Source organism: Carcharhinus amblyrhynchos, chromosome 23, assembly GCF_965287045.1.
Source record: "Carcharhinus amblyrhynchos chromosome 23, sCarAmb.v2.hapA, whole genome shotgun sequence".
Classification (NCBI taxonomy): Eukaryota; Metazoa; Chordata; class Chondrichthyes; order Carcharhiniformes; family Carcharhinidae; genus Carcharhinus; species Carcharhinus amblyrhynchos.
Genome location: NC_137346.1, coordinates 11,791,375 through 11,816,007, shown reverse-complemented (window position 1 = coordinate 11,816,007; position 24,633 = coordinate 11,791,375). Strand labels below are relative to the sequence as shown.

Sequence of the window (24,633 nt, the reverse complement as noted above, 5' to 3'; positions counted from 1 at the left end):
CCACCTCATCCACTACTCCACCAATCTTGGTGTCATCAGCAAATTTGCTAACCCACCCTTCAGCCCCTTCTTCCACGTCATTGATAAAAATCACAAAGAGCAGAGGACCCAGCACTGACCCCTGTGGTACACTGCTGGTAACTGGCCTCCAGTCTGAAAATTTTCCCTCCACCACCACCCTCTGTCTATGATACAGCCAGTTACTTGTCCAATTGGCCAAATTTCCTTCTATCTCACACCTTCTTACCTTCATGAGCCTACCACGGGGAACCTTATCAAATGCCTTACTAAAACCCATGTATACGACATCAACTGCTCTACCTTCATCCACACACTTAGTTACCTCCTCAAAGAATTCAATCAAATTTGAGCGGCAGGACATACCCCTCACGAAACTGTGCTGACTATCCCAGATTAAACTGAAACCTTCCAAATGGTCATAAATCCTATCTCTTAGGACCCTTTCCATTAACTTACTGACCACCGAAGAAAGACTAACTGGCCAATAATTATCAGGGTCATTCCTATTTCCTTTCTTGAAAATAGGAACAACATTTGTCACTCTCCAGTCCTCTGGCACTATCCTTGTGGACAGTGAGGACCCAAAGAACAAAGCTAAAGGCTCCGCAATCTCATCCCTCGCCTCTCAAAGTATCCTAGGATGTATCCCATCTAGCCCAGTGGACTTATCCACCCTCAGGTTTTTTAAAATTTATCCTGCTAATCCCCCTGACACTGAGGGGCAATTCAGCATGACCAATCCACCTAACCTGTAAATCATTGTAAGGAGGAAACCGAAGCACCCACAGGAAACCCACGCAGATATGATTTGCAGTCACCCGAGGCAGGAAATGAACTCTGGTCCCTGGCACTTGAGACAGCAGTGCTAACCACTGTGCCGCCATGTTGCCCACCTCCTCAGATGCTTAGCCACATTTGTATCAAGCTAAGACATTTAGCATTGAAACATAAAACATGGAAGGGCACCAAATTGCAATGATTATATGAAAGATAACTCTAAACTCCCCATCAGGAGTTAGGGATAGCAATTCCTGCACAAGTAAATTTTAATAGCACAATCTTAATGATTGCTAAACCACTGTTTTGCCTACGAAAACTAATTTACAAGTGTGGAGTCACATCCCTCAGATCTTAATTACTGCAGATTTAAGGAAATATTAGAAAAATTTGATTTCAATTCTTTCTTAGCCTCTTACCTCTCCATCTCAACTTTTCTTTTCCTCTGTACATGATTTTCTAGTGAATTAGGTATTCAAATTTTTGCTCCCTGTTTCAGATTCTACAGACCCCTATAAAGGATCTTCATTCTAATTGTCTGAGGTACATTGTTGCTTACCCTGTTCACGTAGATCAAGTTCCCTTTCGGAGCGCCATACTCTCTTCTGTCTAATTATTGGAAGTTCAAGAGCAAAAGTCCAAAGAAAATCTGTTGGTGTGTGCAAAATCTAGGCCATTATATTCATAAAAAGGACAAATGACAGCCCATTTTAGCACAAGGCAGACTAGGGACATGGATTCAAATCCTAATTTCTCAAAAGCACACACCCAACCTAGTTCAGATTGTTACCAGAATGAAAATATTGGAAGAGCTGAGCTTAAATAGTCAAGAGAAAACACTGTGCATCAGTAGTTTATTGAGGAATGGGGGAAAGAGGGAACGTTAAATTTAAGAACAGAAAATACAGTTTTTCAAAATGGATAAAGCTAGGTGATGACTAAATAGATGTATCAAGTCTACTTAATGTCAGAATATAACCTTTTTTCTTTTAATCTAGATTTTGCTTTCCCTCATAACTTTACTTGCTTTCTTGAAGATGGTTACTTAATAGTCAGGCACACTTCCATAGATGCAAGGAGAAATCAGGAGCTGATCAAATTATAGGCCCACAATCAAAAGGTGGAGCAATTTGTTTGGAGCTCAAAAATAATTAAATAAATTTGCATTTAATACTTTGAGTCAATTCCAGCAGTCCCTTCTAGGACTGCCAAAAAGGTGTTATAGAATTTCACTGGACATGGTTTCTGCAAGCTGGCGTCAGGATCCAACGTACATCATAAAATCCCAAATTTCTCAAATTAATGAAAAACTTGCTCAATTCAAGTGGGAACCTTAGTTATTCATTTCCCACCATGGACATCAAGAGCAACACAATGTCAACTCTTTAAAGCAATTTTGATCTCATCGTCTCTCCATTCCACTCAAAAACAGTGGCAGTAAAAGAGATGAAAATTGAGCTTATGGACACTACAGGTGGTTTTCTGGACAGAAATCAAGAGCAGGAAAGCTAGTTGATACTTCTCAGTTCAAGGATACTGAACCCAATTATAGCAACCTCTAGCCAAGATGAGCTAATTAAGTTCCCACTTAAAATGTGAGATTTTCCTAGACTGTATGGATCACTCCCCTGGCCAGTTTACCTACTGAATGCTCCTGCTTTCAGCTGTATTATCCAATATGTTATTCAAAAATATATATAGTAAACGCTGAAATTTGTGTCCCATTAGGGACTTGCCAACTTCATATAGAAGTCATAGAAACCCTACAGTACAGAAAGAGGCCATTTGGCCCATTGGTTCTGCACCAATCACAATCCCATTCAGGCCCTACCCCCATTTCCCAACATATTTTACCCACTCATCCCTCTAACCTACACAACTCAGGACACTAAGGGGCAATTGACTCTGTATAAAATATACTCTGCATGGGAATACAATGTATCTCTCAGCTTTCATGACAGGGAGAGTCCCTCACAAATCAACAACCTGTTGGTTACTACTGACCAGAAACTGCATTGGAGTAGTCATATACCGTGGCTACAAGGACAGTTCAGAGGCTAGAAATCTTGTGGTGAGTAATTCACTTCCTGACTCACTAAAGCCTGTCTGCAAAGCACAAGTCAGGAGTGTAGTGGACTACTTTCCTCTTGGTTGTTGCCCCAACAACATTCAAGAAGCTAACACCATCCAGGCCAAAGCAACCCACTTGATTGTTTATTGATGGGGTGCCAGTGTGGCAGTAGTGTTTAACATTTACAAGATGTACTATAGGAACTCAGCAAGATTCCTTAGGCAGCAACTACCAAACCAACGACTACTATCATTTAGAAGGACAAGGGCAGCAAAGCTACAGGAACACACCTGGAGGACCCCCTGTCCCTGGTGGCAATGGCAAATTTACAGTGAGGGACCAAACTGCCAAATCTTTAACTCAAACTGCCATAAATAAAACTGTTGCCAACTTATTCAAAAGTGTTGCTATAAAATGTTTATATATTTATTATAACAAGTAAATTATAAAGCAATAGCAGGAAACATCAACTTGTCACCAATGCCAAAATTCAATTAGAACATTGTACAGGAATTTTATACTGCCCTTGAATATGACAAAAAACTTGAGCATTAATATTTGCTGTATATGCAGTACCATAATAATTGTATGCAAGAAAGTTAAACTGGAAAGTAGTAAAGGTTCTATAAGTTTTCAGTTTCTAGCAGTACACATTAAGCAATGTTCAAACCCCTTCTTTAAAAAAGTGCTCCTGATTTTCTTCATTTTTTTTAAGCAGGATGAAATCACAACAATTGATTTTGTAAATAACCAATCTCTAAAAACATTTGTTTCTCAAGCCTTGGATGATTTGATTGTGCACAGCTGGATGGAATTCAATAAATTAATGTCTCAAACAATACACAAGTAAAGTTGAAGGTAAATCAGAGTAGCACTAAAAGGATGAAAAACACTGCTGTCTCATGATAGGCAGCAACAATGTTAAATTAATGGATATCTATTTTTCAGGAGTAATCACAACAGTTGTTGGGACACCCAAATAACATTATATTGACATTCTAGATTATTCAATTTTGCAAAACTTAACATTGCCGTTCAAAAATCATTTTATGCGCTAGATTGTTACAAATGCAAATGAGTCTGCTTCTGCATATTAAATAGCTGAAACAGAAACTCCTTCAAGTAGTGCTGACTTCTGAGTGCAGTCTTGTAAACAAGACATCAGTAGCAAATGTTTAAACAGTATATTCACAACGTTGCACATTTTCCTGTCAGTATTACTACTTAGAATTCTCCTGCACGGTAAATGTACTGTAACTCCACAGACCAAAAGACAAGATAAGCAGAACTGCAATTGCATAAAGTGGTTCTGTGCAATATTATAATACTCTTAACTGTGTGACTACTAAGTCCCCTAGCATAGTTGTTCATAAAATAAACCGACATGTACAATAAATTACCGGACTCCTGAACGAAACATCAAAGCTTACAAAAAAGCAAAGCTAAGTACAGTTGGAATCCCAAGCTTTCCTCGACAAGTGCAAAGAGCAGCAAAACTATCCTATGCCTCACTTTCAATTAGGGAGACAGTGACTTAGTGGTATTGGCACTAGACTAATAATCCAGAGGTCCAGACTAATGCTTTAGGGGCACGGGTTCAAATCCCACCATGGCAGCTACTGGAATTTAAAATTAAAAAACAAATCTGGACTTGAAAGTTTCATGGTCACCATTATTGAGACTATCAATTGTCATAAAAACCCATTCAGTTCACTAAAGAAATCTGTTGTCCTTGCCTAGTCTGGTCTACAAGTGGTTCCAGATCCACTTATGCAATCTGGTTGACTCTCAACTGCACTCTGAAATGGCTCTAGCAAACCACTCAGCTCAAGGGCAATTAGGGATGGGCAAATGCTGGCCTTACCAGCAACACTTGCATACCACAAAAGAATAAACAGTGCCTATAAAGTACTGAGCATCAGGTGCTTAAACCACCAAATATGACCACCAATATCAGCAGAAAAACTGTTAAGAACTGGGAGGAAAACAGAGGTGAAACAATCCACAACTACCATGTAAAGAATTGCAGTTTGGCTGACAACTAATTAATTATTCAAAGGAAGTATGCATAGAAAACAATACAAGAGGTCATGGACAACCTTATTTATGAATGACACAGTGAGTAGCAATGCCAAGGTTGTGAAAACGGCCACTGGTGGCTGTACCTTCAGTTGTCTATATCTCAACTGTGAACTTCTTCTGTAAACATTAGTCTCTTAACTTCACTTTCCAACTATGCTCCAAAAAAACTCTGACTGGGTGTTTGACCACCTGACCTAATATCTCTTACTGGCTCTGTCGCATTTGTTTTATAATGCTCCTGTGAAGTACCTTGGGACATTTTATTGCATAATTGTTCCCATCAAATCTCACTTTGGAGCCTTAATCTCTCCCTCAACAAAAACTCCTCTCACCATTTTCACAACCTTGGCCTTGCTACTCACTGTGTTGTTCATAAATGAATGAATGAAGGAAGAATGAATATGTATAAGCACCTGAATTTAGCAAGTGAAGATGTCCCGGGATGGATACAGAGTCTGTGTGAGGGTGAATCGAGAAAGTTGTTAGAGATGGCTTTATCGATGATGATACAAATGGGACTAGGAAGGGTATTTTAGATGACAAGACAACGACAATAGCGATGAACATGAGTTGGGGAGTTAGTTAATTTATTAGTGTCATTAGTAGGCTTACATTAATACTACAATGAAGTTAGCATGAAAATCCCCTAGTTGCCACACTGTTTGGGTACAACGAGGGAGAATTTAGCATGGCCAATAAGCTAACCAGCACATCCTTCAGATTGTGGGAGGAAACCCACACAGACACGGGGAGAAAATGCAAAGTCCACACAGTGACCCAAGCTGGGAATCGAACCCTGGTCCCTGGTGCTGTGAGGCAGCTGCCGATGACACTGAGTTTACATGAAGGAAAAGCTTAGGGACAAGAGGACAGTGAACTCAGAGCACAATGAGCTGAGATGAGGCTGAAATCACCAAGGATGAGTTCTAAAATTATTTTTACTGGCTTTCAAAAGTAGATACAGTAAGAAGTATCAACACCAGTTAAAGTCCAACTGGTTTATTTGGAATCATGAGCTTTTGGAGTGCTGCTCTTTCATCAGATCAGTAGAGAGTGAGTTCACAAATAGGGCACATATAGGCACAGACTTAATTGCAAGATAATGGTTGGAATGCAAGTCTTTACAGGTGCAAATAGTGCGAGCGGAGAGGGGGACAACGACAGGTTAAAGAGGTGTGAATTCTCTCAAGCCAGGACAGTTATTAGGATTTTGCAAGCCCAGGCCAAATGGTGGTGGATTTTAACCTGGTGTTGAGAATTCTTACTTTGCTCACCCCAGTCCAACACCAGCATCACCACATCAAAAATAGTTAAGTAGACAAACAATTACGATGACGCAGTTCTACCCCTCCCAGTAAACAAATGAAAATGGTGCACAAGAGAAAAAAATTCAAATTAACAATCGATGGTAATTAACTCTTTAAAAAGACAAAAAGCTGCCATTTACAATAAAATTTCTCAGTAGATCCTCATGGTATATTTAATCTTCTCCAAATAAAGAGAAGACATCACGTCTTCTAACCAATATGAAGTAGTGAGTAGCTTGGGGACCTCCAAGTTAATAACATCCATCTGTGGGCTATTAGTGAAGCAAATGCAATGACACCTGCCTCAACCTTACTCAGACTGGCCAGTTCAGATGGGACTCCAAATATGATTATCAAAGGACGACGCTGCAAGTCAAAACCTACAATTTTGGAGAACGTCCAAGGCGGCTGACCAAAAGCCAACCGGCTTTGAACACGATCAGAACATGTGGGTATGATCTGCGGGGGCAAGTGTACACCTGTCACATTTGTTGAGAGTGTTGGAAAAAGACTTGCTAATTCTGGCCTTAAAGTGAATTCTGTTCAGAACTTTAAATTGAAATAAGTACATCTCAGCACAGGAGAAAATGGAATTGAACCTAATGAGGGTCTCATCCCACCTGTCGTCAGCAAGATCAAGGCAAGCTCGGCTTCCCAGTCATTTATCTCGTGGAGAGCAGAGGGTCCACAGGATAGCAAGAGATCATAGCCTTGAAATAAAACCAATTAGCTAATGAGGCAGTGACAAAATATTTTCCAATAGTGTATTTAGAGGTAGCTGAGGAAAGGATGATCAATAAAAGTGAAAATGAAAATAATGGTAAAGACTATTGAAGCAAGTTAAATTTAGTTGCAAGCATGCTGAAACCAACAAAAATCCCATCAACAAACAGATCAGGAAAGCATCGAGTCCCCTAGTCAGAAGCGTAGTGGAGGACAAGCCCAGCTACGTCAATGGGGACAAAGTAGAAATGGTCAAGAGCTCCAAGGTTTTGGGTCTCCAGATCCCTCTATGCCAACACTATAGCTAAGAAAGCCTAGCAACGCCTCTACTTTCTCAGAACACTGAGGAATTTTGGCATGTCAGCTACGACTCTCACCAACCTTTGCAGATGCAACACAGAAAACATTCTTTCTGGTTGTACCAACGCTTGATATGGCTCCTACTCCGTGCAAGACCGTAAGAAACTACAAAGGGTCATGAACGAAGCCCAGTTCATCACACAAACCTGCGTCCCATCCACTGACTTTGGCTACACTTCCTGCTGCCTCAGAAAAGTAGCCAGTATAATCAAGGACCCCACACACCCCAACATACTCTTCCACCTTCTTCCATCAAGAAAAAGATACAAAAGTCTGAGAACACTTAACAACTGACTCACAAACAGCTTCTTCCACACTGCCAGGCTTCTGAATGGGCCCATCTCGCATTAAGTTGATCTTTTTCTACACCCTGGCTATGACAGTAACACTATATTCGACACTTCTCCTTTCCTTCTCTATGTATGGTATGCTTTGTCCATATAGCAAGCAAGAAACAATACTTTTCACTGTATATCACTACATGCGACAATAGTAAATGAAATCAAGATTGACCTTGACAGAAACTGTTATCCCTAGGAGGTCTATAACTGAAAGACACCAGCAGCAATGCCATGGAAACGTCATCTTCAAGCAGTCCTACAGAAGTCATCATTTGCTTGAAAAGGAATCAACTCCATGCAAAATAAACCCGGCTGCACTGATGATAGATCATTGACCTTGAAAGTTTAACAGCTACTCTTTCCACAAATGCCGTCAGTCCTGCTGATTACTTCCAGCATTTTGTTTTTAGCAGCAACACTATTAACCTGGAGATGTCACCAATAATTGCAAATGGCTTGTTAGCTTAAGCTAAATTATAACGGTCTTTACCTGTTTAAACTCTTGTCTGTAAAAAATTTTAATACCAAAAGATAAAATTCAAAACAGAAATGCATGCATCTTGGAACTAATGATTACAGGGCTACCCTGAGCACAATGAAAAGCAGATGTGGATCTTTACTTGGCTCTTCCACGTAACTAAACAACGTTTGCATCTACACTCAGTCAATGATGCACTTGTCATTAAAGGGCAGAAAACAAATTAATGGAGTTCCTCTAAAGAAAATCATTAATTCTTTGATTTTGTAAAGATGTAAAGAATGTAAAAATGCTAGAGTGAAAAAATATTGCATGGTCCCTTTAAAAGAGGTTATTTTGTTTCAGTGCTTGGAGGTTTAAAGTCCAAGATGAAACATTTGTATTCAAGGCCAGACAACAGGGTGCCTTGGTAACAGGCTTCAGATATTTGAATGTTTGAATTTTGTCCAATCAATTTAAAGCAGGTACTCAACTACCAAGAACTTAAGATTTGAATTTGATGATGTTGAGAAAAAAAAAATCAGACCAATCCTGCTGTATGAAAATTGATAGGTCGTAAGTATAAAAGAGTGTGTGCAAAAGAGGAAAAAAAAACAGTTTTAGTTAGCAACTACACCTCAAGTCTGGAGAGGGAGAACACAAATGCCAGTTGCCAAGAGCTCAAAATTCTCAGCTCTCAATCCTACAAGCTTAACATATCTCTTAAGAGAACACTGCATCTAACCAGCAAAAGGCACCAAATCAAAAAAACTCAAAATCAACCGAAAAAAACTCTAGAAGGTTCCGTAAGACACAAAACCTGATTGTGTTTTTTTTTTCTGAGTGTGACTAAATTCAAGTATTACTTTTTTGGTTAATGAATGGATTTGTATTTATTTAAACAGCATTCCAGTAGAATTTTAACTAAATATTATACCGAATAACGTAAAGTCCCCTGTTAATTAAATAAATTGTTAAGTGTGCATTTTAAAGCGAATATTAAGTACTTCTGTTAGTTACCCACAGTGTTACTGAAGGATAGTTTACTTTCCCACAAATCTTTAACAGGTTACAAGGTGAGGTATTCCTCTTTTGTGGCGGGAGGCAGTCATTGTATTATGTCTAAAAAGGGGATCAATTTCTGTGTTGTAACACACAAGTAAATAACATTTGCATCAACGGTCAATGGTGCGCCAATCATTAAATGGCAAAAAATAAATTAATGGTGTTCCTTCGAAAGAACAGATCCTGAATTTTTTTTAAATTGTGAATTTTGCAGTTCAATCATTTGAGAATGGATTTCAAAAGCACTTGCGTGCTCCTAAATAATTTAGTCTAATCTGATGCATGGAGCAAATTGTTTGAGAGATTCAGTTTTTCTACTCCATCCAATTTTGCATTTTAAATTTACTTACATTGTCATGTTTGAAGAAGCAGAGCATCTTCAGCTCACGGAAGACCCTCTTGCAGGAAACTAGATTCTGGAAGACGTTGGGCATCTTTTTGAGTGCAACTCGCTTTCCATCCCTAGGATCCGTTACTGACCTGCATTACAAAATACGAACTGCATAAATATCTTGAAAGCACAGAAATTATTTTGAAACCACACTAAAATTGTTCGTTAACCCAATAAGGGCAGATTAATGTAAACAGTCATGTATAAAATGTCAATTTGTACCAAAATAGCTCTATATGAAAAAGCTTGTGAATTCAGCTATGCATGCTTAACATTTGCAATCACCACCTTGATTCCATTTTTTGCATAGATTCTGTAAACTAAGATCTCTAACTGCCAACTTTGCCCTGTGGTCTTAGGAGTTTGCACTTACTATGATCACAAACTGCTACAAGGCTGTAGCTCCAGCATAATTAAATTTTACCAAATGAGGTTCAGTATCTACAGTGAACAGAATAGCATCAAGAGAGCTCCATACTGATTACTCAGGCCCATTGACTAGAACCTGGCTCAACTAGCCCTATTTATCTGCTGTAATAGTTCAGGCAGACATTAATTATTCTATAATGCCTATATATGTACATAGGTAACTGCAACACGCAACAAGTTAACAGCACTGAAAATACTTCCAGCACCTGAGACAAAAACATTTAACAAGACACCTACTGGTTTCAACCAGAAATTAACCACGCTCCAAAACCCGAAATCTAAAAGTGATTTTCTTTTTGGCAATAATATTTCAAGGAAAACTCAATTCATTCTAATGGACCAAGTATTATCCAGTCAAAGAGGTTTACAGCATGGAAACAGGCCCTTCAGTCCAACTTGTCCATGCTGCCCCCTTTTTTTTTAAAATAGAAAATAGAAAACCAAAAACCATAGCACAAACAGGCCCTTTGGCCCACAAGTTGGGCTGATCATATCCCTACCTACTAGGCCTACCTATAACCCTCAATCCCATTGAATCCTATGTACTCATCCAGAAGTCTCTTAAAAGACCCCAACGAGTTCGCCTCCATCACCACCGATGGCAGCCGATTCCACTCACCCACCACCCTCCGAGTGAAAAAGTTACCCCTGACGTCTCCTCTGTACCTACTCCCCAAAACCTTAAACTTGTGTCCTCTTGTAGCAACCATTTCAGCTCTGGGAAATAGCCTTTGAGAATCCACCTGATCTATCAAAATCTTATAAAGCTCTATCAAGTCACCTCTCATCCATCGTCTCTCCAGAGAGAAAAGACCTAGCTCCCTCAACCTATCCTCATAAGGCATGCTATCCAATCCAGGCAACATCCTTGCAAATCTCCTCTGCATCCTTTCAATAGCTTCCACATCTCTCTTGTAATGAGACGACCAGAACTGCACACACTACTCCAAGTGGGATCTGACTAGGATCTTATAAAGCTGCAGCATTATCTTTCGACTCCTAAACTCAATCCCTCGATTAATGAAGGCTAGTACACCATATGCCTTGACCACATCCTCCACCTGCAAGGCCAATTTAAGAGTCCTATGGACCCAGACCCCAAAGTCCTTCTGATCCTCTACGCTGCTAAGAGTCTTACCCTTGATATTATACTCCTCCATTGGACCTGCCAAAATGGACCACTACACATTTATCCAGGTTGAAGTCCATCTGCCACTTCTCCGCCCAGTCTTGCATCCTATCTATGTCACGCTGCAACTTCTGACATCCCTCCAGACTATCCACAACACCACCAACCTTAATCCCTAAGCTAGTCCCAATTGCCCACACTTGGCCCATATCTCGCTATATCCATCTTACCGTCTAAACGCTTTTTTAGAAGACAACTGTAACCGCCTCTACCACCATTTCTGGCGACTTGTTTCAGACACTCACCACTCTGAAAAAAATTGCCCCTCTGGACCTTTCTATATCTATTGCCTCTCACTTTAAACCTATACCCTAAAGTTTCAGACTCCCCTATCTTTGGGAAAAGGTATGACTATCTAGTTGATCTATGCTGCTCATTTTATAGACCTCTAAGATCACCCTTCAGACTCCTATGTTCCAAAGCCCCAGTCTATCCAGCCTCTCCTGATAACTTAAGCCAAGTGTGGGGTTTGCACGTTCTCCCCGCGTCTGCGTGAATTTCCTCCGGGTGCCCTGGTTTCCTCCCGCGGTCCAGGGATGTGCAGGTTAGGTGGATTGGCCATAGTAAGTTGCCCCTTGTTGTCCGAAGTTTTGTTGGTTGGGGGGAGTTAGAATCCGTCATCAAGGAGGAAATAGCGAGGCATCTTGAGGGGAACTGCTTGATAGAGCAGACGCAGCACGGTTTCGTTAAAGGGAAGTCGTGTCTGACAAATTTACTGGAGTTCTATGAGGACGTGTCTAGGGCGGTGGATAGAAGAGAGCCGGCGGATATGGTCTTTCTTGATTTTCAGAAGGCGTTTGACAAGGTACCTCACAAGAGGTTATTGCAGAAGGTAAGGGGGCATGGAGTTGGGGGTAGGGTGTTAGCGTGGATAGAGGACTGGTTGTCAAATAGGAGGCAGAGAGTGGGGGTCAACGGGTGCTATTCGGATTGGCGGATGGTGACTAGTGGAGTGCCCCAGGGGTCGGTGCTGGGGCCTCAGCTATTTACCATTTATATAGATGATCTGGAGGAGGGAACCGAGTGTAGGGTGTCGAAATTTGCTGATGACACCAAAATTGGGGGAAAGGCAAATTGTGCGGAGGGTGGTGAGAGCCTACAGAAGGATCTAGATAGGCTGGGTGAATGGGCCAGGAAATGGCAGATGGAATTTAATGTTGGCAAGTGCGAGGTGGTCCACTTTGGTAGGAATAATGGTAGGAAGGATTATTACTTACGTGGAGAAAAACTGCAGCAGGCGACGGTGCAGAGGGACCTCAGGGTCCTTGTGCATGAGTCGCAAAAACCCAGCTTGCAGGTGCAGCAGGTGGTCAGGAAGGCGAATGGGATGCTGCCCTTCATCGCGAGGGGGATTGAATATAAAAGTAGGGAGGTCTTGCTGCAGCTGTATAGGGCATTGGTGAGGCCGCAGCTGGAGTACTGTGTGCAGTTTTGGGCGCCGTACTTACGCAAGGATATTTTGGCCTTGGAGGGAGTGCAGAGGAGGTTTACTAGGCTGATGCCAGAGTTGAGGGGGATGAGCTGTGAGGAGAGGCTGAATAAATTAGGTCTGTACTCGTTAGAGTTTAGAAGAATGAGGGGAGATCTCATTGAGACGTATATGATGATGAATGGGATGGATAGGATAGAGGTGGAGAGACTCTTCCCGCTCAGAAAGGATAGTAGGACTAGGGGGCACAGCCTCAAGATAAAGGGGGGGGCGGTTTAGAACGGAGTTGAGGAGGAACATCTTCACTCAAAGGGTGGTGGAATCTCTGGAATTCTCTGCCCGTTGAAGTGGTGGAGGCTACCTCGCTAAATATTTTTAAGATGCGGGTTGATGGGTTTTTGATAAGAGAGGGGATTAAGGGTTATGGGGAGAGGGCGGGAATGTGGAACTGAGCCAAGACAGATCAGCCATGATCTTATTGAATGGCGGGGCAGGCTCGAAGGGCTAGTTGGCCTACTCCTGCTCCTATTTCTTATTATGTTCTAAGTTCTCTTCATTAAAAAAAATTTGCTCCATTAAATTGAGTAAATGCAAAATCAATTTTGTAAAATGATGAATGTAGATAATACCTAATGTATGAAATGAATTGTACTTCTTAAACTATTAATCCACAACATATTCATAATTAAAACAGAAATCAGTTCCTCCCAATGGCTCAAAATGGGTCACACCAAAACAACATGAAAGAAAATATATGTCTATATCATCCTGACTACTTTATAAAGTTATTTTTAAAAATATAATGGACAAGGATTTATATCAATTGAAGCCATAACTGGCTATGACTCAAAAAAAATCATGGCCTTCATAAAACCATAGCAAACTGTGGAAGAACCTGTAATATTGCCTTGTGAAGCTAAACGAGCCTGCCATCTTTTAACAGCAAAAGAAAACTAGAACTCTGCCCAGGTTTAAATTTCCTGACCCTCATCTATATTTCTACTAGGGCATCTGACCTTCTATACCAGTGCCTGCTACAAGGCTAATTCATCTTTGTGTGTGTTTCCCATTGTGGAATGAGCAATGCTGGGAAAATGGATTACTCTGCTTCAGCTCATGAACCTCACCAAATGAATACATTGGACTTGCGTGAAACATTCATTCTTATTATCTGTAGTCTTTGCCTTCTGCTTCATTACTTCCCTTATCCCCCTTTTATTCTGTGAATATGAAAAGAAAGGAATGTTGCAAACCCTCTTCCTGCATGTTAGTATGTGTAAAATAAACTAACCCTCTGATTTTACGCTATCAAGTAGAGGATTAGATCAATCCAAAACTGGAGAGTTGGGGGAAAACACATCACCACTTGAGGGGAAAATCAAAATCACCTTTTTGTTTATGGATAAATGGAAAGGGGAGAAATCAGGGCTGCTTTAAGTGGTGGAGGCTGCCTCGCTAAATATTTTTAAGACGCGGGTTGATGGGTTTTTGATAGGCGAGGGGATTAAGGGATGAGGGGATTAAGGGATATGGGGAGAGGGCGGGAAAGTGGAACTGAGCCACGACAGATCAGCCACGATCTTATTGAATGGCGGGGCAGGCTCGAAGGGCTAGATGGCCTACTCCTGCTCCTATTTCTTATGTTCTTATGTATTATGTTCTAAATTAAACCTCCTCCTGTCCATAAAAATTGCCCATTTACTGATTTTTGCCAATTTTAGATTCCTGGCCTCCAAAAGTGAGGATTGTTGCAAGGCAGTTATAACAGGTGTTAGTGCTCCGTGGCTAAGGGTGGAGGGAGAATCAGAATGGAAAGTGAAAGCAGGATCCAGATCAAGATCCCATTCAAAATGCAGACACTTGCACATACTTCCCATTGATACTCAAATGTAGAATGGATTGCGGTTGTTAACAAAAGGGCCTAACATTCATGAAACTGTACCCAAACAGAATTTTTATAATCCGTGTGTTAACTGCTAAGAGATCCCAAAATCCCAGACACATGTTTCACAACCCCTCTAATACTCTGGTTAAATGCGTACTGAATTCAGAAACCACATATTCCTGTAACACTTTTGGGGATTTAAGTGTTAAAGAAAATTTAAGCTCAAGAATTATAGAATCCCTAGAGTGAAGGAGTGGGGGGTTTAATTTAAAACATCCTTGATTACTCCCCTCACCATCTATCCATAAACAAAGGGTGGTTTTGATTTTCCCTTCTTACGTGGGGTGACATACTTTCACCACTCTTCAGTTTTGAATTGATCTAATCTATTTAAAATGGGTAAAATCAGGGGGTTAGTTTATTTTACACATACTAAAACAACTCTATGACAGTATCCTACCCAGGCACTCTTCCCCTATAATCTCACATCTACCATGGCTAATCCATCTAACCTACACATCTTTGACTCTGGGAGGAAACTGGAGCACTTGGAGGAAACCTATCACTAGGCGAACGTGCAAATGCAAGTCACCTAAGGTCCCTGGTACTGTGAAGAAGCAGTGCTCACCACTGTGCCATCATCCCATACTACATTGCAGTTACAGTTAAAATTTGCTTCACATAACATTCCTCAAAAGGAACCTTACTTGGTTAAACACCCAGGTAAACATCCTCTAAGCAACACTCCCTTAGCTGTTTAACTATATAATTCCAGTAGTATTACAGTCTGTTGTTGTAGGAAATGTATATCCCAGGACCAAAAGCTCTCAGATTTATTTAAATCATTGAAGTCAATAATTTTTGAACTCAAGAAGCTTCAAAAACAATCCTGCTTTCTGAGAAACATTTTTATGATTTGACTGAAATGGTTGCCTCAAAATTTTGCATCTTCACAGAGCTTTTCCCAAAATAGAGCTGTACCCCAGGAAATCTCATTTAGCCACCACCCAACAGTGCAACATCTCTAATTAAATTAGTTTTGCACACATACAGACTCACAAGCCTACTAAACACGACAGATGCCAGAAATACTAATGAAGTTTCTGCCTTCAGTAGAGCAGAAAAGACATAGCCAAAACTAGAAGAAATGATCACTTATCTATGAGAGGTTGCAACAATCCAGTAAATGCTGGTTTTGATATTGGGCTAGTAGCCCAGATATGTTCAAATTCAACATAGCTAAACCTGATATTGAATTAAACAAATCTGGTGACTTGTAGGTTAGCTTCCCACAAAATCTTAACTGGTTCACTTATGTCCTTTGGGAAGGGAGCCTGATTTCACCCAACCGAGAAGGTACAGTTGTTCAATAACTGAAGTATAACCAGGAAAATCATTAAATACAAGTGGAGCTAAGTGACTGAAAAGGAGAGAACTTTCTAGAAAAAAAATCCACTAGAGAAGAAAGCTGCTTCAAATCTTTTGACAGTCCATAAAATATTCACCATTTTAACACAGTCATTCAACTTAAAAAAGATGATTACGATATGTGCTCTTCAGGTTAGTGGACTATTAAAGTAGCAGAGAATGGGGAATGGTAGTGTAGTGGTTAATTAATGAGTTAATAATCCAAAATAAGAATTTATCACACCATGACAATTCAATTTCATACTATGAATTTCAATTTAGTTACTTTAACCATAAAAATACATAGTGGAGTGACTGGCCCAGTCTAACTATATAAGAGACCAGACCAAAGCAAAGCGTATGCTTTCAAACCAGTTATATCAATAGAATAGCATCATAGAATCTTACAGTGCAGAAGGAGGCCATTCAGCTCATCAAGTCTGCACCGACCACAATCCCACCCTAGGCCCTTTCCCCATAACCCCATGCATTTATCCTGGCCAATTCCCTGACAATAAGGGGTAATTTAGCATGGCTAATATACCTAACCCACACATCTTTGGACTGTGAAAGAAACTGGGACACCTGGAGGAAACCCACACAGACATGGGAGAATGTGCAAACTCCACAACAGTGACCCAAGCCAGGAAATGAACCTGGGTCCCTGGTGCTGTGAAGCAGCAGTGCTGAAGGTAAAGATGTTAATGCTACAAAAAAGTGTCAAAATTGGATTGACCATCCAGCATCAACTCTGAAAGAGGAAAAAGCACACAAAATCCAGACACTACACGAAGTCAAAGATGGGCAAGGAAACTAACTGCTAACTGCCACCTACAGGTATGTTGACCACTTAGAAGATACACGGAGTAGGAGAGGATAAAAGAACATATTCGGGGGGGGGGACCTCAGTTGCACTTTATAGACTCAGCTGTCGAATCCTGAAGAATGCAATGGCCAAACTAAGCTTGTAACTGGTATTGGAGAAAAGCCTACTAACAAATCCTTGCTAAGTTGCAGACAAATATGCCCATGACAGTACTGACAGGAGTAATCACTGTATGGTCTGACGGTGATAAAGTCCCACCTTCACACAGAACACCCTTGAGCATTTTGAGACACATTTTGGGACGCCTTCATGCTAAATGGTATACATTCATAACTGATCTAGCAACTCAATGAGATTTTGTAAGCCTAGGCAAGTCGTGGGGGTTACAGATAGTGTGTCATGAACCCAAGATCCCAGTTGAGACTGTCCTTATGTGCAGGACTTGGCTATCAGTTTTTGCTCAGCGCTTCTGCGTTGTAGTGTCGTGAAGGCCACCTTGGAGAATGCTTACCCGAAGATCACAGGCTAAATGCCCATGACTGCTGAAGTGTTGATGTGGATATGCCGGTGTTGGACTGGGGTAAACACAGTAAAAAGTCTGGCATCACCAGGTTTAAGTTCAACCGATTTATTTGATAGTAAACTCACTAGCTTTCGAGGGGTTTCCCTCTTCTTGAAGGTGGTGAAGAAGAGGGAAGCCCCTCGAAAGCTAGTGAGTTTACTATCAAATAAGTCAGTTGGACTTAAACCTGGTGTTGTCAGACTTTTTACTGCTGAAGTGTTCCCAGAGAGGAAGAGAACACTCCTGCCTGGTGATTGTCGAGCAGTGTTCATTCATCCGTTGATGTAGTGTCTGCATGGTCTTGCCAATGTGCCATGCCTCAGGACATCCTTTCCTGCAGTGGGACCCTGTGAGAACACTTCAACTACGTCGAGGGTATCCTGAAACCCATTGTACAAAGAACCACCAGCTTCTGTCGCGACACCACAGATAATGGAGCAGCAGAATTGTATTGCACACCACCTGTTACTGCATGGTGCAGCACATCCCTTACTGTTACCATCAAGCCAGCCAGCAACGAATGAAGTAAAAGAGCATATGAGACAACAGGAAGATATACCCGAGAACAAGGCATATAATAAACAGCAAAGTAGTATTCTATACACATAGCTAACTAATTCCACAACCAACGAATCAGATCAAAGTTCTGCCACATCCAATTGTGAATGGGGGTTCATAATTAATGGGAAAAGAAGGTCCACGAACATATACAACCTTGAATCATGGCAAATGCCTATACATCAGAGCAAAAAAAAAGGCTGAGCATTTGCAACAATTTTCAGCCAGTGTGTGACTCACTTCAACTTCCTTTGATAGCTCTATCTAAGCCAATTTGATTCACTCTAAACAATAATCAAGAAAAGGATGCACCTACTAGATACAGCAAAGGTTATGATCCTGAGCAACATTCTGGCTATAATGCTGAAGATTTGTACTTCAGAACTAGTCATGCCTCTAGTTAAAACTTTCCAATACAATTGTAAAACAAGCATCCACCCAACAATTACTCAATTTCATCTTGCCTGCAGAAAGACAAATTCAATTAGACAATTACCACCCCAATGGTATACTCAATCAGCAACAACTGATGGAAGGTATTGTTAACAATCCTATCAACCAACATCTACTAGTAACCACTTAAATGATGCTCCGGTTTGGTTCTGCGAGCACCAGTCAGATCTAAGGCCTCACCATAGTTTTGATCCAAATCTGGACAAGACAGCTAAATTTCAGAGATAAGGCAAGAGTGAGATATTAGAGACCCATAATCAAAAGGGAATTAGGGCCAAAGTCATCACAAACTGAAGTCAGACCTAGTACAAAAGAAGATGGCTGTAGCTGTTAAAGGTTAACCAACTCAGTCCTCATGCATGACTGCAGAACGTCCTCAGAACTGTGTCATAGGCACTGTTCCATTATAAGGGTAGAAGCAGGGAGGATTGCAGTGTTCAATTCCTGATAATGAAGCAGTCCTTGTCATTTTTTTTTAAAGAGATATGTTAGACGATTATACAGGAAATACCCAAGTTTAGAGGCTGGCTATCCAAAGACATGATTGTGGCGTGCATAAGACCACAACTGGAGGAAAAGGACATTCAAGTATTGTACCACTGGAGGAGATTAGAGATAGGAATAGACAAGGCCATGAAGGGATTTGAAAACAAGGATAATAATTTAAAAAATTATGGTATTATATAACCAGGAGCTAATGGAAGTCAGCAAGCATGAAGGTGATGGGTAAACAGGATTTGATGCGTTAGGACCTGTTGCCGTCATTTACATCCTTCCATCTACAGATAATGGACATGCAGCAAATGCTCTGAGGATGGAGTAGTTTCCTTTGATATATTGCTGATAGCTGATGAGACTAATCCACAAGAAGCAGGTTCTGCCACAAATGCTGCATGTGAAGTTATCAGGTGTCAGTGGGTTAATGCTTTCAGCATTGGCGTCTATTGCCAAGCTGTATCCATCAATTGTCATGATGGATACAGTAGCCCAGTGATGTCACTGGATAAGGGTGACACGAAGGTCTTAAACACTAGCCAAAGTTCCACTGCACGGATGCTGACTTCCCACTGGTCACTGGGTTCTGTTATATCACAGTAAGAAGTGACACAGGTTTAAAGATTAAAGTCCAACAGGTTTATTTGGTAGCACAAGCTTTCAGAGTATCGCTCCTTCAGACGAGTGAAGGGTTGTGTTCATAACTAGGGCATACATAGACACAGACTCAATTTACAAGATAATGGTTGGAATGTGAGTCTTTACAGGTACAGAATGTGAATGGAGAGAGGATTAAGCAAAGGTTAAAGTGATGTGTATTATCTCCAGCCAGGACTGTTAGAGATTTTGTAAGCCCAGGCAAGTCATGGGGGTTACAGATAGTGTGACGTGAACCCAAGATCCTGGTTGAGACTGTCCTTACGTGCAGGACTTGGCTATCAGTTTTTGCTTGGTGCTTCTGAGTTGTAGTGCCATGAAGGCCACCTTGGAGAATGCTTGCCCGAAGATCGGAGACTAAATGCCCGTGACTGCTGGTGTTCCCAGAGAGGAAGAGAACACTCCTGCCTGGTGATTGTCAAGCGGTGTTCATTCATCCATTGTTGTAGTGTCTGCATGGTCTTGCCAATGTACCATGCCTCAGGACATCCTTTCCTGCAGTGGGACCCTGTGAGAACACCTCTCCAGCTATGTCAAGGGCATCCTGAAACCCACTGTACAAAGAACCCCCAGCTTCTGTCGCGACACTACAGACTTCCTACGGAAACTCAGCACACATGGAGCAGTTGAACCAGGAGCACTCCTCATCACAATGGTTGGCTCAGCACCCTACACCATCATCCTCAGACAACCCCTTCATCCCAGGAAGGAATTTAGTGAGCGTTTGCTGTGCCATGTTCAATGCAAGAATATCCCTCTTTGAACATGGGGGCCAAAACAATGTGGTCTCACCAAAATCCCACCCAACTGCAGCTTTATTCCTGTACTCCAATTCCCTTGCAATAATCATACCATTTGTCTTCCTAACTGCTTGTACTTGCATGTTAACTTAAGACATCAGAACTATAATTAAGCTACAGCTCTATTAATCATTTATGTATTCTGCTTTCAATATGAAAGGGCTGTTTAATATTTAGACTGCAACATAATACCAACCCTCTTCATGTTTACAAATAAAGTAGTCTATATTAGAAAACCAAAGTCAGTTTGAATGGACAACACGATAGTAGTGGTTAGCACTGTTGCCTCACAGCACTAGGGACCTGGCTTGGGTCACTGTGTGTGGAGTTTGCATGTTCTCCCCCGTGTCTGTGTGCGTTTCCTCCAGGGGATCTGGTTTCCTCCCACAGTCTGAAAGACACGCTGATTAGGTGCATTGACCTGACCAAGTGCCGGAGCATGGCGACCAGGGGAATTTCACATTAACTTCATTGTAATGTTAGTGTAAACCTTACTTGTGACTAATAAATAAACTTTAACTTTGAATAGTAAAAAATTTTGCTGAACTAGTTGACCTGGTTCACCTGGTCCACAACCTCTGCACCCATGAATTTACAACATTAAAATGAATTTTGGTCAAATAGCAAAAATCAAATTTAATTTATAACCAAGATGGTTAATTGGATTGTTTTAGTTAGACACATCTGAAATGCAAACAATTTCAGTTTAAGTTAAAAAGGCCTAAATACTGGGAACACTTCAGCAGTCACGGGCATTTAGATTTTGTCTCGTCACAATTGTACAGAATGTGCCCTTCATCAAGGCACATCCATACAACATACAAAGCAAGAGTAGGCCAGTCAGTCTCGATCCTGTTCCACAATTTAATATCATGGTTGATCTGACTGTGGCCAACTCCATATTCCTGCCTAGCCCCGGTATTATCCGATTCACTTGTTAGTCAAGAATATATCTTCCTCTTCCCAAAATCCAGTTTTCCCACCCAGGACTTGAGCTCAAAAATCAAGGCCAACATTTGAGCGCAGTACTAAGGGAGTGCTCCACTGTTATAGGTGCCATTTTTCAGATCAGATGATAAATTGAGACCTCTTCTGCCCCCTCAGATGGAAGTAAGTATCCCACCTTTGAAGAACAGTAAAGATGTTCCAGAATCCTGGCCACTATCTATCCCTCAATCAACATCCCAAAAACAGATTCTGATCATAAAGTCATAACAATGAACAGGAGGCAAGAAGTCCACGCTAACTGTTTAGAGCAACCCAATCCCTCACTCTTAATTTCTCTCAAATGCCCATTCAATTACCTTTTGTGGTTATTCATAGTCTCTACACAAATAGTGCATTCCAGGTGATTATCACTTGCCAAAATGTTCTTCCCCACATCCTCTGTTTTCTTGCCCAAAACCATAAATCAATATCCTGTGGTCCTTCCACTATCAGCTAATGGGAACAGCTTTTCTTTATTTGCCTTATCAAAACCTGTCAATTTTGAATGCCTCAAATAATCATCCTTCAACTTCCTTTGCTGCTAGAACAGTTTCTCCAATCAAATATGGTAGCTAGAGATTCCCTCATTCTGCTGAACTACCTCTGCATCCTCTCAAGGACTTGCATATATCCTTCCCAATGTGTAGTGACCAGAACTGGACAGAACACTCTTGCTAGGGCCTAACCAAGATTTCATAAAAGTATCAACACTGCACGTGGCTATGACTCATCTTTCATTCCCACACCCTGCAGTATAAATATCTGCCACTTGATATGGTTGTTAGCTTTGACAAAGGGTCATCTGGACTCAAAATGTCAGCTCTTTTCTCTCCTTACAGATGCTGTCATTTTCCAGCATTTTCTCTTTTGGTTTCAGATTCCAGCATCCGCAGTAATTTGCTTTCATCAGTATAGCTTCCTTGCTTTTGTATTCAATGCCTCTATTTATGAAGCCTGAGATCATCATATTGGTTTTTAGTGAGATTGTGCCACATGCAAATTGGCTGCCATGTACACAAGAATGACTACACCTCAGCACTTCTTTGTTTTAAAAGCTGAGATGTCTGGCGATGGCAAAGGATGCTACAGAAATGCACATCTTTATTCCCCACCTCTCAAAAAAGTGAAATCACAGACAAAAATACAATGTTGGCATAAAATCGATAATCTGAAAGAATTGAGCCAGAAGACTGAAATACATTACATTGAAGAATGGAAAGTGTGTAATTTGGCTAATATTTTTAATTTGTAAGAAGTTAATGGTCAGTTAGCTGCAGCACTGATTTAGAAGTGAATTAAATTTAAAATCAGGAATTCAACTGTACTTTCGTGCAATTTAAATGATCCAAGAAGTTATTTCAAACTTTCAAAAGCAACATCTCCACTTCAATTTGCAATCCATTTTCTTTCTTACAGCTGAACTACATCTAATATTTTATATTTAAGATACAAGCAATTACTGACATACACTTCTGTTTTGTGCAATGTTTTAGTACAATATCTGTAAAAACATTGCTGTAATCTTATGGTATATTGAGTTTATTGCCAATAATTCATGGCAGCAGCTGATTTAATTCTGCAAAAACAGTACCAGTGACCAGTGATAAGGACTGATGCCAAGAATTCTGGCATGCTTTTATTTTCTTTGTTTCTAAAAAGCTCATTGTATTGAGCTCTCCTGTTGTCATGACAAGTTAGTTATCTCATCTACACTAGCTAATGAATCTCAGGCCTTTACTGATAACGCACAGCTGCTGTTATCTACACTGAAATGCATTTCCACATTTCTTGGCATTTCCCCAAAAATGGCAGACTTTTTCTGCAGACAAATGCTCTACTAATAGAATGCAAAAACTCCACTATTAGGCCAGTCAAATAGGATTTTCTACGTCAAAAATAAAATGCGTCCTTATCAGGTCTCCATGTATGCTTTTAGTCATTCAATTAAAGCTTCAAGTTATTTAATTTCTTTCAAGTTAATCGGACTGCCTATGGGAAAGAAAATACTTCATTCAATAAAGTCACCAGCAAGGTGGATTTTGGAATTAATAACTATTATTTGATATAATTTTGAGGGAACTTTTATTTACAAGTTGACTATAAGTTTTGATTCAGATAAATTTATATTATTTGCCTGGTAGTAAATGGGTGTGTTTAAATTAAGGAAACACTGTATAATTAACCAAAGCTATAGTCACTTCAATTCTTGCATAACACATTCAAACATTTGAAAAGGAGCAAAAAAGTCAAGTAATTACACATTAAATTTGAGTGAAAGATAAACTGTGATAAATCAATATAAAAAGATCATCAGGCAAATTATTTTAGTAGTATAGTGTGACAATGCTTCCTTACAGTTTAAAAAAGATTCAAAACACAGTTAGCCAGTGAACATATCTCCTATTCAGAGAGAGAACGCTCCATAAATGTGGAATAAAGACTTGGGAACAGGAAAGATAGATTTGAAGATACCAGGGTTTTGTATTTGATTAAAAGTACTTCAAATGGAATTGGTAAGCATAAAATGACATCCTTTTAATAGTGTATGAAGACTTCAGAAAAATAGGCCTTTCCTGAATTGTAAAAGTGAGTTCTTAATGTCAGTGCATTTGAATTGTCAAAATAAATTCTGATCATAATCATTCTTTGAATACATCTTGGTCTACATTTTACCTCTAAATGCACACTCTGTAGCAGGATATATTTGAAATTGTTAACGCAGAAAAGTGCAACGGCTATCCAAAAATGCAATGGTTGCGATTAAAAAATAGCAGGTATCCATTTGCCAAGAGGCAACTGTAACTTTCTCCAATAATCTAATTTCCTAGGATCAAAAGGTGAATGCAATCCTGAAGTTTCAGGGTCCTCTGGCAGCATTCCAAGCATTCTATTTTCTGTCATAGTACTTCTCGAAACTAGGGAATGTTCGTTTTATACGTTTAATGCAATTTAAAGTTTGATTAAATAGGTACTTAACAGGTTTTTAAAAACTCCCCAAATAACTGCATGTAATAAAAACAAAAAGTCAAGAAAATGTCTTCCTAGTTTAATATCAGATTTGACTAGAAAACCCAACTGGCTCAGTGGTAGATTGTCATAGCAAGGAAGTTTGAACCTGAAGTTGCATCAACCTTACAATGTTCGCAACAATTCAAAGCTCAACATTAAAAACATTCTTAACAAACGATCTGAGGTTTTCATTTGAAAACAATCTCTTCAGAACAAGCATTCAAACTAATCACTAATAATCCCCACTACTGAAAAGATAAAAACGGATATCAAGATTGACATACGTCAAAATAATGTCAAATTTTATAGCGGGACACAGATCTTTTAAGCTTTAGGTGGACAAAAATTGATA

General features: G+C 40.2%; 1 protein-coding gene across 2 annotated transcripts in view; it reads right to left on the bottom strand.

The window, feature by feature from the left end:
- Nucleotides 1–24,633, bottom strand: part of LOC145357541 (serine/threonine-protein kinase NLK-like) — a 159,560-nt gene that overhangs the window by 81,916 nt on the left and 53,011 nt on the right. For both annotated transcript variants that reach the window (XM_080210996.1, XM_080210997.1), the window contains exon 2: nucleotides 9,555–9,684. In XM_080210996.1, the coding sequence (XP_080067122.1) occupies nucleotides 9,555–9,684 (130 nt within the window). The remainder of the gene's footprint in view (nucleotides 1–9,554; nucleotides 9,685–24,633) is intronic.